At 37.3% G+C, this 13,374-nt stretch overlaps 1 protein-coding gene across 4 annotated transcripts in view; it reads left to right on the top strand.

Annotated features, from left to right (window-relative positions):
* NBAS (NBAS subunit of NRZ tethering complex) overlaps nucleotides 1–13,374 on the top strand; it is a 168,189-nt gene that overhangs the window by 66,082 nt on the left and 88,733 nt on the right. For 3 of the 4 annotated variants that reach the window (XM_064146440.1, XM_064146439.1, XM_064146437.1), the window contains exons 33-38: nucleotides 5,047–5,160; nucleotides 6,097–6,254; nucleotides 7,496–7,594; nucleotides 11,784–11,951; nucleotides 12,506–12,619; nucleotides 12,862–12,985. In XM_064146440.1, coding sequence (XP_064002510.1) covers nucleotides 5,047–5,160; nucleotides 6,097–6,254; nucleotides 7,496–7,594; nucleotides 11,784–11,951; nucleotides 12,506–12,619; nucleotides 12,862–12,985 — 777 coding nt within the window. The remainder of the gene's footprint in view (nucleotides 1–5,046; nucleotides 5,161–6,096; nucleotides 6,255–7,495; nucleotides 7,595–11,783; nucleotides 11,952–12,505; nucleotides 12,620–12,861; nucleotides 12,986–13,374) is intronic. The other variant, XM_064146438.1, reaches the window with a different exon arrangement.

The following is a 13,374-nucleotide window of genomic DNA, read 5'->3' on the forward strand; positions in this document are numbered from 1 at the left end:
GTTCTCTTCCAACCTGGTTGATTCTATGATTCTATCTGTAATATAGAGCCTATCAAGTACTATAAGCATATATATATGTATTTTAAATTCCATTCTGAAAGAATGCCTTTGCTCTGTATACAAGGGTAGAATGCACATGGTTAGCCTGAATTAGCTTCTGGAGATGTGTTCTCTGAATACAGTTTATTTAGGAAGCAGCACTGAAAGTGAGTAATAGAATTTATAGTCATACTTATCAAAGCTAAAATACTGCTTGGGTAATGATACATCAGCTGGCTTCTTAATTGCTTTGAAGTATTTGATTAATGATAGTAAACTCTACTTAAACCTCACATCGCTACCTCTGTAGAGTAAGTACACAAGTGTTATCTTAATTTCACAGATGGGCAAAATGAGTGAGGGAGAATGTGTTCAGCATGACAGCCAGAAAATCTGCACCTGCTCAGGGAGTTGGAACTGTTCTACGTGTCACAATCCTTGCCTAATACACTCTTTGTGGAAGAAGAGGTGTGAAAGAATTCACCGTGTGCAATTACTTGCTTACAAAAGAGAGGAGCAAAACCAGTTAATTTCTGATACATAGGCATTTTTTTAAGAGCATCTTCTCTACTCTTTGTTTCTTGACTCAATATGTCTAGAAAAGTTTTCTGTTCATTATTCTTTTTTTCTCCCAACTTTCTGTGGTAATGTAGTCCATTTTAATTCTTAGAAGCTAATTCTAGTAACTAAGCTTTGCGTACATTCCCAAGTCAAAGCTTATTTTTGAAATTCACTTTCCTCAACATAGATTTTCTTGCTTAACACTTGAGGAAGTAACAATAGAAATGATTTCTGATTTCCTAAAAGTATGTGATATGTAATTTCTGGAGTATGCATACAATTTTGATGCCATTTCACTTCTAAGTTTTTATGGCTTTGTTTCATACAAGATAATGTTTAATCCTTTAATCCACTCAAAAATAGTGTGCATCTTACCCAGAGTGTTTAAATAAGATTGTTATAAGACCCAAATGGAATTCAAACATCTAAAAAAAATAATTTGGTTGTCCCTGATTTCTCAAGAAAAAAAATAATTGTCATTTCTGAGCTTCCATATTTTTCCACTCATAATGTACCAAGTCTAACACTAAACCATGTCACAAAGTGTCACCTCTACATGGCTTTTAAATACCTGCAGTGTTGGTTGGTCAGTTAGCTTTCCTGGACAGTCAGTACCAATGTTTGATTATCCTTTTGTTGAAGAAATTTTTCCAATATCCAATCTGAACTTCCCCAGGGTCAGCTTGAGACTTTCACTCTCATCCGGGCGCTTGTCTCTTGGGAAGAGGAACTAACACCCACCTCACGACAACATTCTTTTGCATATATGTTTCCATATCTTCTTGTATCAACTTCTCTCCAAATGCCAAGCATCATAACATAAAGATGTGGAAAGAACTTAGGAGACTTACTGTGTGGGGTGACTCTTAGAATATAAATGTATTTTCTGTATGAAATAAGACATAAGTCTGAAAACATACATGCACAAACTTTCCCAGATAATAAAAGAGAATCAAACCCAAAGATATTCTCTAAAGTTTCTGAACTTGATTTGTTTGAGTTTAGATGTCTGATAGGAATGTAAAGGCTTAGTGCAGAATTACTATGTAATGTAGTAAGGTCCCCATTGTAATGGTGGTTCTCATAGAAAGTTTCTTGGGTTTAAATCTTGGATGTCTGTCTAAATGACAGAATTCAAAACTTTCACTTTTATAAGTCTTTGTTATTAAAAATAACTTCAAATGAGGCATCACATAGCTGAAGCAGTGAAGTTTTTCATGTTTGAATGGAAGAATAAGACCATGCCTCTGAACAGCAGCAGGTAGTATTTTAAGTGACTGCACTGTTGAAGCAATGAAAGCTCCATGAGAAAGGGCTCAGGCTGTGCATTGCAGGGGATTCACTAGTCATGTTGGAGCGAACAGTTGTTCTGTGGCATAACAGCATGTGTCAAGATAATAGAAGTTTAAATGAGTGAACAATGAAGATAAGATGAGCAAATACAGCCATGGACTGGAAGGAAAATGATCTTTATATTTTATACTTGTGCTTTTGTAAGACACATGGAGCAGTATGTTACTGCATCAATACTAATTAGCTAAGACATTGGAAATCAGGGACTTTTCAACATAGAATTACTCAAGCACAGTTAAGAAGAAAAACATTCCTTTATCTGAAATGTTCTTCTCTTCCATTCAGTCCTACTGAATTCTAAGTAGTAATAAATAGCTGTTACTTTGTCTAGCTGAAATCTAAGGGACAATGATTTGATTATTTCTCTTGCTTTTTATTTGTATTACTTTAGTCAAGTCTCTGTAAGTCGTAAAGCTGTCAGGGTGAAGTGGGCATCAGAGGATGAGTGGCAAGTGCTGATCTCTTGCTTACGGAAATGACAGTTCACATTTAGCACCTCTTTGTCATTTGTTATTGCTTTTGCCTGCATGAGAAGTTCCCAGGTTCCAGAGGGCAAAATTTTGCAACAGAGGAGCCTTGAACATGATTAATTTGCAGCATTGTGTTGGCAGTGTATAGAGCAAGAGGCCAAAAGATAAAATGATGGGAAGCCAACCTGTTCTCCCAGCTGACTTAGTCACGATGTTCTGGGATTAGGGGAATCTTGATTGAGTTCAGTAATTAGGGTAGCTTTACTTCCCTGAATGTCATTGTAGTACAACTGCTACATCTTTTCTTTTGAGAAAGCTTTAAAAAGAAATTTGTTCTGCCTGTGGTGATGGATCTGCAAGTTGGAGTTAAAAATAAGAGCTATGCAATTTAGCTACATGTACACTTTAACTGGTTTTTGGAGCTGAATATGTTTAACCTTCTGAAATATTTGCATTTCACACACTGTTGTAATACAGTTTCATAAACCAATGCCCTTTTCAAGTGACTGTAGCAGCAGTGACTGCATAAAATCCCTTTTTAATAATAGAGGAGAAACATAGAATCATAGAATCAACCAGGTTGTAAGAGAACTCCAAGATCATCCAGTCCAACCTATCACCCAGCCCTATCCAATCAAACATGCTCAAGAAGCTTACTTTGAAAAAATCCAGTAATTTTTATTAGCTTCTTGCTATCTTTCTTTCCTGAATTAAAATGAAAAGAGCATTTTTCCTGTGTACATTTAGTCACCTTCTCATACAGTGCATAGATACATTATGTTGAGCACAAGAGGGGACTAACTGTTGTCAGTGAAGTAAATAACTTTCATGTTCTCGTGTTCACTCTCTTTTAAAGTGGCTAGTAAAAGGACACAGCTATAAGTGTTTATTGTATGGATTATTGCTGGCTTTGAAAAGGAGAGAAGCTGGCTGATGAGATTTTTATCTTTGAATACTTCTGTGTTAAAATTAACCTCAGGACATTTTTCTACAAAGATTCTTGATGAGACTTTAGTCATAAGAGATTAACGATATCTAAAGTGCTGTCCAGGGAAATGGTGGAGTTGCCTTCCCTAGAGATGTTCAAGAAAAGACTGGATGGGCACTTAGTGCCATGGTCTAATTGATTGGACAGTACTGGGTGCTAGGTTGAACTGGATGATCTTGGAGGTCTCTTCCAACCTGGTTGTTATATGTTTCTAAGTGTTACTTTTGATTCATAAACAGGGGAAGAGGTCTTGTCTGGACCTCATTGCTGTCTACAACTACCTGAAGGGAGGCTGTAGCCAGGTGGGGGTTGGTCTCTTCTGCCAGGCAACCAGCAACAGAACAAGGGGACAAAGTCTCAAGTTGTGCTGGGAGAGGTCTAGGTTGAATGTTCTTCAGGAACAGGAGGAAGTTCTTCCCAGAGAGAGTGATTGGCATTGCAATGGGCTTCCCAGAGAGAGTGATTTGCCCTTGGAATGGGCTGCCTAGGGAGGTGGTGGAGTGGCTGTCCCTGTAGTTGTTCAAGAAAAGCCTGGATGAGGCACTTAGTGCCATGGTCTAGTTGACTGGCTAGGGCTGGGTGCTAGGTTGGACTGGATGATCTTGGAGGTGTCTCCCAATTTGGTTGTTTCTATGATTCTATGAAGGCCCAGTGGTCAAGATACATGTATGGTGTGAAAATACAGGTTCAGTTCTGCTCACTCAATTTATGAGAGTATGGATTTTTAAATGGCTGTGTCATCCACATCTCATGAGTTATTTGACTTTATGAAATGAAAGTTTAAACTGGGGATTTGTGTAGTGAAAGAAAATAATTAAAAACTTCAAAAGTCATCTTCCACTGCAGTTTACAGATTTTTTTTTTTCTGGTTTTAGTGTCAAGGTTTTGATTTATATGTCACTTCCTTTAAATATCTGTCCCGGGTTTGGGCTGATCCCTCCCCCGGGAAGAAATTCACAACACAAACGCCCCTACTTTTTTGAAAGTCAGGGAAAGATGAAATTGTATTTTCTTATAATATAAGTATAACAATGTAAAGAGAAATAATAACTAGAGAAGGAAGGAAGGGAAAAAAAAAACCAAAACAATACAATAACCTTAAGGGAGATGGGGAGGGGTCAAGTGGCGGCGAAGCAGCAGAAGCAGCAGTAGCCAAAACAGCAGCCGGGGAAGATAGGCGAAGCTGCAGCAGCAGAAGCCAGCGGGTGAAGGGGGAGAACAAACTGTGCTTCTAGACATTAAGTTCTTGATGCTCCAATGAAATTATATTAATTTATCTATTGTTGCCATTTATGTGGCCTATCCCTGGGATGTTCATCTCTCCCCTATGTCTGAGCTAGAGGATCAGCTCAAACGGCCACAATATCAGTTTTGATTTATGTCTTGGCTATCACATAAATACAGTTCTCAAAACTTTTTTCATCTAGGTATATATTCTGTGCAGGTTTTTTAGCCTGCAGTGATGCCAGTGATTTTTAAAATGAATAACTGATTTTATTGTTTCTTTCAGGAAAAAGCAGACAGTTTTATTTCTGCTCCAGTTTCAAGATGAGCTTTTTGTGTTGCAGCATGCAGATTTCTTAAGACAGACATTAATTCCAAGTAGTAAAAATGTTATATTTTTTTTTTTTACAGGAGATGATCAGATGGAGAGAAAAGGTCAAGTTCTGATCCTCTTAGTGGAACAAGCTCTCAGTTTCCAGGACTACAAAGCAGCTAGTATGCATTGTCAAGAACTCATGTCTGCAGGTGAAGTGAATAAATAGGGGTTGTGTGGGGTGATGGTGGTGGAAATGTTGATTGTTTTTGAGTCTGAGCTTACTCTGAGGTGTAGTAGTTCAGATTGGTCCATTTCATGAAAAAAATAGCTAAATTGTATTTGTGAATGTGAAATGGAATGGAATGGAGATTTATACAGCTAACACTCTATGTGATGAGATAGTTACCATACTTACAGACATGTAATGTTAGGGAGCTTTTCTCTTTGTGTCTGGGAACCACAACTACCTGAAGGGAGGCTGGACCGAGGTGGGGGCCAGCCTCTTCTGCTTGATGGCAACTGACAGGACTAGAAGACATGGTTAAAAGCTGCACCAGGAGAGGTTTAGGCTGGGTACTAGGAAATATTTCCTCAATGAAAGGCTTATCAAATATTGAAATGGTCTGCCCGGGGTCATGTTAAAGTTGCCGTCTCTGGGCATGTTCAAGCAGCGTGTCGACCTGGAGCTTAGGGACATGGTTTAGGGTTGACTTCTCAGTGCTGAGTCGAGGGCTAGACTTGATGACTTTTAAGGTCTTTTCTGACCAGATAGATGCTATGATTGTTTGAGTGATCCTTTTTTCTTTTTACAGCCACTCCAGTATGAGTTCAGTATCATGCACTGAAAAAAAAAAGTGATTTTGTTACGGTAAAAATATGTCCAAATACAGCATGTAGGTTTACAAATGCCTATTGTACTGATATCTACAATATGATAATAACAAATGTGTTATGTGCTTGAGCATTCTAAAGTTGAGTTCCATCTCTGGTTTAGGGAGTATTTATGGCTCTTTGCTGGGGGGATATTAAATGTCAACAAGAATGCCACATGTCTTCCTTTGTCTTACCAGGAAGACTTATGCAGCATCCTGCTGTCACTTGTAAAGTGTAGCAACCTCAGAAGTATATTTTGTATTCTCTTGTAGGTTATTCTAAAAGCTGGGAAGTATGCAGTCAGCTTGGGCAATCAGAAGGCTACAATGATTTGGGTGCACGCCAGGAACTCATGGCTTTTGCTCTGACACACTGTCCCCCAAGTGCCATAGAGGCATTGTTGGGAGCGAGCAGTTCACTGCAAACCCAGGTAGGTGTTTCCAAAACTTTTCATGCCAATTCAGTTCTTACCAAAGGAAAGGGGACTTGTGCTTATTTTTGAGTTTGGTCCCTTAAGTTCCATCCCCTGAGGAATTTGTTTATTGTATTCTACTTTTCTGCTTTCATTGTTGTGTTTTAACAAATTTAAGTCTGTTTATAAGCATTTTTATAGGTTGAATTTACTTCTCAACTCCAAGTGCATTTTTATTCTCTCTCTAGTACTTCTAATTTGTTCATTTATTTTTTTTGCCAATGTAATTAATTTTTTCAGTGTTTTCCAAGTGTTTACCTTTTTGTAATTCAGCTTCATTAAGTGTTCACATAAGTGTCTTTTAAGTGTTTATGCTTACATTTTTATGAGCTTTACTCAATATGCAGTAAGATTCTTTTCTCATTGCTCTCTACTGTGTCATAGTTTTAACAGCTACAACAGACTTTGAGTCATCTTTAACTGTGCAATGACTGACTTCTTAGTGGAATCGTGTCTCAGGCTTTCATCTGATCTTACTTTCTGTGAGAAGACGTAATTGTAGCATTTAAATACAAGTTGTGGCAAGATGACACAAAAAACCTTTTGAGAAGTTGTATTTGAAGCTGCAGTACAGTGATTTAGGTTGTCAAAATGTTAAATTCCTGTTCAGAGTAATTGTGGCTTGGCCCATGCACTGTTACCTGTTTCAGAGTTCATAATTGTCATTCGTTCATAGATTTATCATTGTATAATAAAACCATCTTTGCTTGCACACTGTCTGAAAAATGGGGCAGAAGGGATCAGTGGCTTCAGTACTTACACAGTCTAAGGCAACTACAAGTGCATGGACTTTCTCCTGCAGAATTATTTATATGGTAATGTGTATGAGAAATACAGGCAATATTAGGTAGTTTGTGCTGCCTCATTTATAGGATAACATCAGAATAAAATGCTACAAAGGACTTGAAATAAAATGCAGCTCCTGCGAGCTATTAATTGTTCTTTTCTAATCATGAAAGCACTCAATTTTCAGAGAGGTAGGTACAATTATGAGCTTAAACACTACTGCCATCTTTGCAGAACTGAAATATAAACTTAGTTCCTCCCCTTATGTGCCTATACCTAAAGTATTTGAAGTCAAACAAACTTTTGATACTATATGAACCAAATTGTCGGTTGTCAATCCATCCTAATTCTTACATTTGATTAGATTATTTGATTGGTAAGAGATTTTATTTTTTTCATGTGTGTGTTTATAGATACTTTATCAGGCTGTGAATTACCAATTTCTTCCTTCAGACGGAAGTGAGAATGTAAATAGTTCAGGACCTTCTTCATTGATCAATAAAGATGTAGAGGTAAGCTTTAAAGAATTTTTCAAGTAGTAATGATTTGCTTAAGAGATGAACTTGAGATTTTTATCAGCATCTTCCTATTCTAACATGAGAGGCACCTATTCATTTCTGTTCTTAGATTGTTTTAAGTTCAAGTGTTTGCTTATGTATTTACACTTTGTTTGCTCTGATTGTCATTGCTTCTTCTGACACAATCTTAGCACCACAGAAAAAAAGAAACCCAGAGGCAGGACAGTGCAATAGATCTTAACATGATAATATGCATTAGTGTTGGTTTGACTTTTCATCTGTCTCAAATGCAGAACAAAACTTTTGAAAACAGTGAAATAAACTCAGATCTGGTTATTTGCTGACTTTGTCATTTTGTTGTTCCTCAGTTGACTTAATAGTCGTTTATAGCTTTTGTTTCTTGCAGTGACACAGGAGGAAATGGTCAAGAATTTGGCCTCTGTATAACCCTTCCTTGGCTACAGACATCTGAAGTTAGAGATGCTTCATAAATGAGCTCTGACTTTGTTAAATGTGTGTAATATTTAAAACATGCATTATGTCTGTTCTAAATAAAACCTTCTTTTATATACCTAAATGTAAAAACTTATTTACTGTAAAGTGGCACGTAAGCACAAGTAAAACTTAAAGAGTTTCCAGTTTCCTTGAACGCGAACTTTTTGGCAGACAGACATAATTTCTAGAGGAGAGTATCTTTGAATTATCAGAATTATCTTCTTAAATGTTGTTTGAAGAAAAGAAAGTTTTAGATTAACAGATCATTAGCATCTTCTTTGCTTTTCCATTTCCCCCAAACACTAGGTCTTGGAAGAGATAGGACCTGTTAAAACATTTGTGTACATTATATTGGTGTGTTATGCACTTTTATCACTGATGGTTAGAAATGATTGGAGGATATTGTATTTATGTGGCACACACTGGAAACTGCCTTTGAAAAAAAAGTCTTTGGAACCTGAGGGTGTCAGTAAGGCTCAAGCTGCTCTTTCAAATAGTTGTGATTTTTTTTTAAATTAATTTTGAGATAAATTTGAGATGTTTTGTGTGGTTTAGTAAATGTACTGGTTTTAATCTTGTGATAACTAAGTTAGAATCCTCCCATAGAAAGAGGTACTTGTAATTCCTCCTGAAAGAATCATGTTGATTTATAGTGACACAACTCTTGTGTAGAGGAGAAAAATCTCACTGTGAAACTCTGTGTGCTATTTAAGCTCTTGTCTTAGTCAGTGAGATCCAGTCAGCAGTGCATAGAGAATAATCCAATTAATCAAACATTAGGTTCTTGATTCAGTTCCTTAAGCATAGATAGAAAAACATTGAGATGTCCTATGTTATCCTCCTGTCCTTCAGCTAGAGACCCAAAAAGGCGAGGTACTCTGTCAGATCTACAAGTGTTAAGCAGTTACCTTAATTACTGCCATATATCACAGACAGTCATGAATGCCTGTGTTTAAGCAACTGAATCAAATGCATTGTATATGCTTAAGGCTGGTTTGCTTTTTTGGTTCTGGTGACATTACCCTAATAAGAGTTTAGACAACCAATGAAACCTTTATTTTAACGTTGTCATCCTGAGTTGAACCTTATTGTTGCAGTCTTTCGTCTAGTGTCTGGATTATCTTAGCAGGATGGGAATTCTCAACTAATTAGATTCATTAGCTGTAATAGTAAATCCAGCAAATCCATAAACAAACAAAAAACTCAAATGAAACCAAGCAAGAACAATAAAACAACAACAAAAAACCCAAATAACAAAAACCTATCCAAACCCCCAGAAAGCCACAACACAAAACTAAAAAGCAATAACCTCCAAGGCACAACAGAAGCTTACATACCAGCATACAAGGCAGTCCATTAGTTTTCACACTACTGAAGATTTATTATAATAAAGTGTTATTATAAAATATATGGTGCCCAAATGCAGTTCAGAGCTTGGAGAGAAGATTTTTTTTCCCCCTCGTTCTGTTTCAGTTTTTGTTGTTCTTTTATTTTTGCCTCACGAAGAATGAGTTAGGTTTCCTGCAGTATCTGCTTGAAAATGGAGACAGACAGAAAATTTTAGTATCCTGTATATAACATTTAAGATAAATTACAAAAAGGTTTTGTACTGAATGCCAAGACTGGTTTCTTTAAGAATTGTAGACACAAGCTCTCCCCAGCTCTCTTAGACAGCAGACCTAGTATCAGAGAATCACAGAATCAACCACGTTGGAAGAGACCTCCAAGATCATCCACTCCAACCTATCCCCCAGCCCTGTCCAATCTACTAGACCATGGCACTAAGTGCCTCATCCAGGCTTTGTTTGAACAACTCCAGGGAAGGTGACTCCACCACTTCCCTGAGCAGCCCATTCCAATGCCAATCACTCTCTCTGGGAAGGACTTCTTTCTAACACCCAGCCTGCACCTCCTCCGACACAACTTGAGACTGTCCCCCCTTGTTCTGTTGCTGGTTGCCTGGCAGAAGAGGCCAACCCCCACCTGGCTACAGCCTCCTTTCCAGCAATGAGATGACCCCTGAGCCTCCTCTTCTTCAGGCTAAACAACCCCATCTCCCTCAGCCTCTCCTCACAGGGCTGTGTTCCAGGCATCTCACCAGCTTTGTCTCCCTTTCCTGGACACCTAGGATTCTCTGCTTTTTACTTTTCAGAGCTCTGCTTGGCATACTCTGTCGTCCTTCGGTGAAGGAAGAGCTGAAATTTCCATGTAGTCAGTCAGTTCATTAGTGATGCATCTGTGAAATGTAAAATATAATTTCAGAAAAAAATGAAGAAAAAAAGAAAGTGGAAATAGTGGAAAGAAGATGGGTCAGCTTGAGGCAGTAATTCACTGCCTAATTCAGTAAAAGTTACTAAAAATAGGTTTGTCTACATTGGAATTCTACCTTACTGAAGCTAACGTGTTCTGTCACTGTAGTTGAGGTTAGACTTAATTCACTTGAGCATAGCTTGGCATCCCTTTTCCTGATGTCTGAAATCTTGTCATGAGTTAGTAAGCTGTAGTTATAATGAAATAGAAGAATTCTACCTGTATATTTTAATGGGAAATGTATTGAAAATGGGAAAATTGGAATGTTGTTAGGGAGAAAAAATGAATATATAGCTGTTGTTGCTAGATTGAGGAAAATATTTATGCTGTGGAAGTCAGTGTGTTTACATTAGCATGCTAAATATATGTTGATGTCTAATGTGTAAGCTTTGTAAAGCATGTAATTAACACAAACCTTTCAGGACTGCTGTAGCACAGATCAGCTAACACAGATGTTCAGGATAAGCTTTAAATTATTTACATGAGAAAGAGCTGGTGCAGAAAGCTTCATTTTTGGAACATGTTTTCTGCTTTTAAGAGCTGACTTAAATGTGAGTTTATCAAGATGGAGTGAAGATGATTTTCAGGATAATAGGTAGATGTATAGATGTACATATTTCAGAAGCTGTTTGGGATTGAGAATAGGTTGGGGTCTTGATGGGGTATTTTTGTGTGTTGTTTTGGGGTTTTTTTTGTAGTCTTTGGTCTGCTTTATTTAGCTTTTAAGTGCCAAATGCAGAATTTCAAGTCTTTTTGATACTTGTAGAGGTGAATGTTTGCATCTCTTCAACATTTTCCTCTAGTGAGAATTCAACTTAATTAATGCTACGCATGAACAAATAAAGTATTGTCTCTACTGTCAGCTTTTTTGAATCATTGAAGATTGGAATGCTCAATCTAATAATCTATAAGTATATCATTATTTTAACAGAAACATTTGATAATTGGGTAAAATATTAGAAATACAAACTTTGGAGTCGCCGTCCCTGGAGGTGTTCAAGAAAAGACTGGATGAGGCATTTAGTGCCATGGTCTAGATGGATGAGGCATTTAGTGCCAAGGTCTAGATGACTGGATAGGGCTGGGTGCTAGGCTGGACTGGATGATCTTGGAAGTCTCTTCCAACCTGGTTGATTCTATGATCTGTGGCAGTGAGATTATATCTGAGTAAGGGGCAAAACATTTTGCTGATCACTGCTGCTCATATGAGGTTGAAAATCTTAAATCACTTTCAACTGCTGCTGCTGCTTACATTAATGATCACTAAAATATATTATTAGCATCGTATTCCTGAACTCTAATGCATTTGGCTTGAGGTCATCAGCATAACAAAAACATGAATCTAACACTTGCCATTGTGTATTGGATATGCTCACAGGATGAAACCAGTGTGTCCTCTAGCCAGTCTGCTGATTTGCTGTACTGGACAACATCAAAAACCATGAAGGTATTGTCTAACACAACTATGACTACAAAAGCCATGCTGCATGCTGTCAGCGATGGACAGTGGTGGAAGAGATCGCTGACTTACCTCCGACCACTGCATGTAAGGAATTGCTGATAGGTTTCCAGTTGGTTATGCATTTGCTGATGCATTAGTAAAAAAGCCATGCTCCTTTGTAGTTACCTCTTAATGGAACATCTCAAATCAATAAATGAATTAGAGGCATCATGGAGCTGTTGAAAGAAGGTGTCTAAAGCTGCTTCCTTTTCTTATTCTGTAACTTGCTTTTTTCTTGCTTTCTTAGCACAGTGTGAATAGGTAGAGTTGAAATTTGACAGAATTTCAGAACTTTGGAGAAGAAAGCGGAGTGAGGTCAACACTAAATGCCATTGTCTTATGTTCACAGTTTCTGTTTCTGTTTTCTATTTCTCAGTTCCAGTGACTTTAATGTTTCTGATATTAGTTTTTCTGATATTAATCTTTTTTAAAAAGACCACTGGACCTCATTCAGCATTGATTTGTGTAAGATGACACTTATCTTGCTCCCCATTGAATTCAGTGATGTTTTCATTTACAGTTTTTTCTGCTCTGAGCAGCAGTTACAGACTTTTTAATGAGTTTTTTTACAAGTAGATTCAAATATGCTTTCTCTACAGGGCCAAGATTTTGATGAAGCATTAAAAAATGGGCCTGGAGAAAATGCCACTGTGGAAAAACAAGGCTGTCATCCCTTTTATGAGTCTCTGATTGCTGATTCATATGTTGGAGAAGTAAGTTTCAGTTATATAATTCTGAAATGTTAATTTTCTGTTAAGATTTTAACATTAAATCAAAGTAAGGATTTTGGATATATTTGTGTGAGTAGAAATTTTAGTAGTAAATAATAGTGAAAAAATCCAATTAAACAGAAAGGACAACAAATGCAGGAATCAGCCCTGCATCTGATGCAAGTGAGCTAAATATAACAGCTGGGCATAATACACATGTGTCAGTTACCTTATTTTACTTGTAGTCTGAAATCAGCTATGGCACATACCAGAACAATTCTTTGGAAAGCTTTGCAGAAGTATTGCTGAGAACAGAGAAACTGACAGAAACAAAGAGCGAAGGAAAAGACCTACTTCCAACTACAGAAGGTAGGGGTATGTGAGTATTCACTCCTATATGAATTTATGGATGGGTTTGAGTATCCATCCATGGAGTAGATACTTTGTAGAAGTTGTGATCCTGTTCACCACATTGGTAAGTACTCTTGATAGATGTATCTGCAGAGTTCTCAAGAGAAGTGGTAATTTTAAAAGGAGTTGCTCAGTAAAGACTAGAAATCTGACATTAAATAAGCAAGAACTGATATTTGGAGGTTGACAAATTATGAGTATTGTGGAGGGAAAAAATGTTGAAGATTTCCCGATTACTACCATGTACAGATACTGAAATGGAAATTTGCAAACTGCAGTTGATAATGCATGCCTCTGTAATCACTTATTCAGGCTCTGTGCCATTCTGTTCAATTCCCAGTATTACA

This window comes from Pogoniulus pusillus, chromosome 7, assembly GCF_015220805.1.
Source record: "Pogoniulus pusillus isolate bPogPus1 chromosome 7, bPogPus1.pri, whole genome shotgun sequence".
NCBI classification, from domain to species: Eukaryota; Metazoa; Chordata; class Aves; order Piciformes; family Lybiidae; genus Pogoniulus; species Pogoniulus pusillus.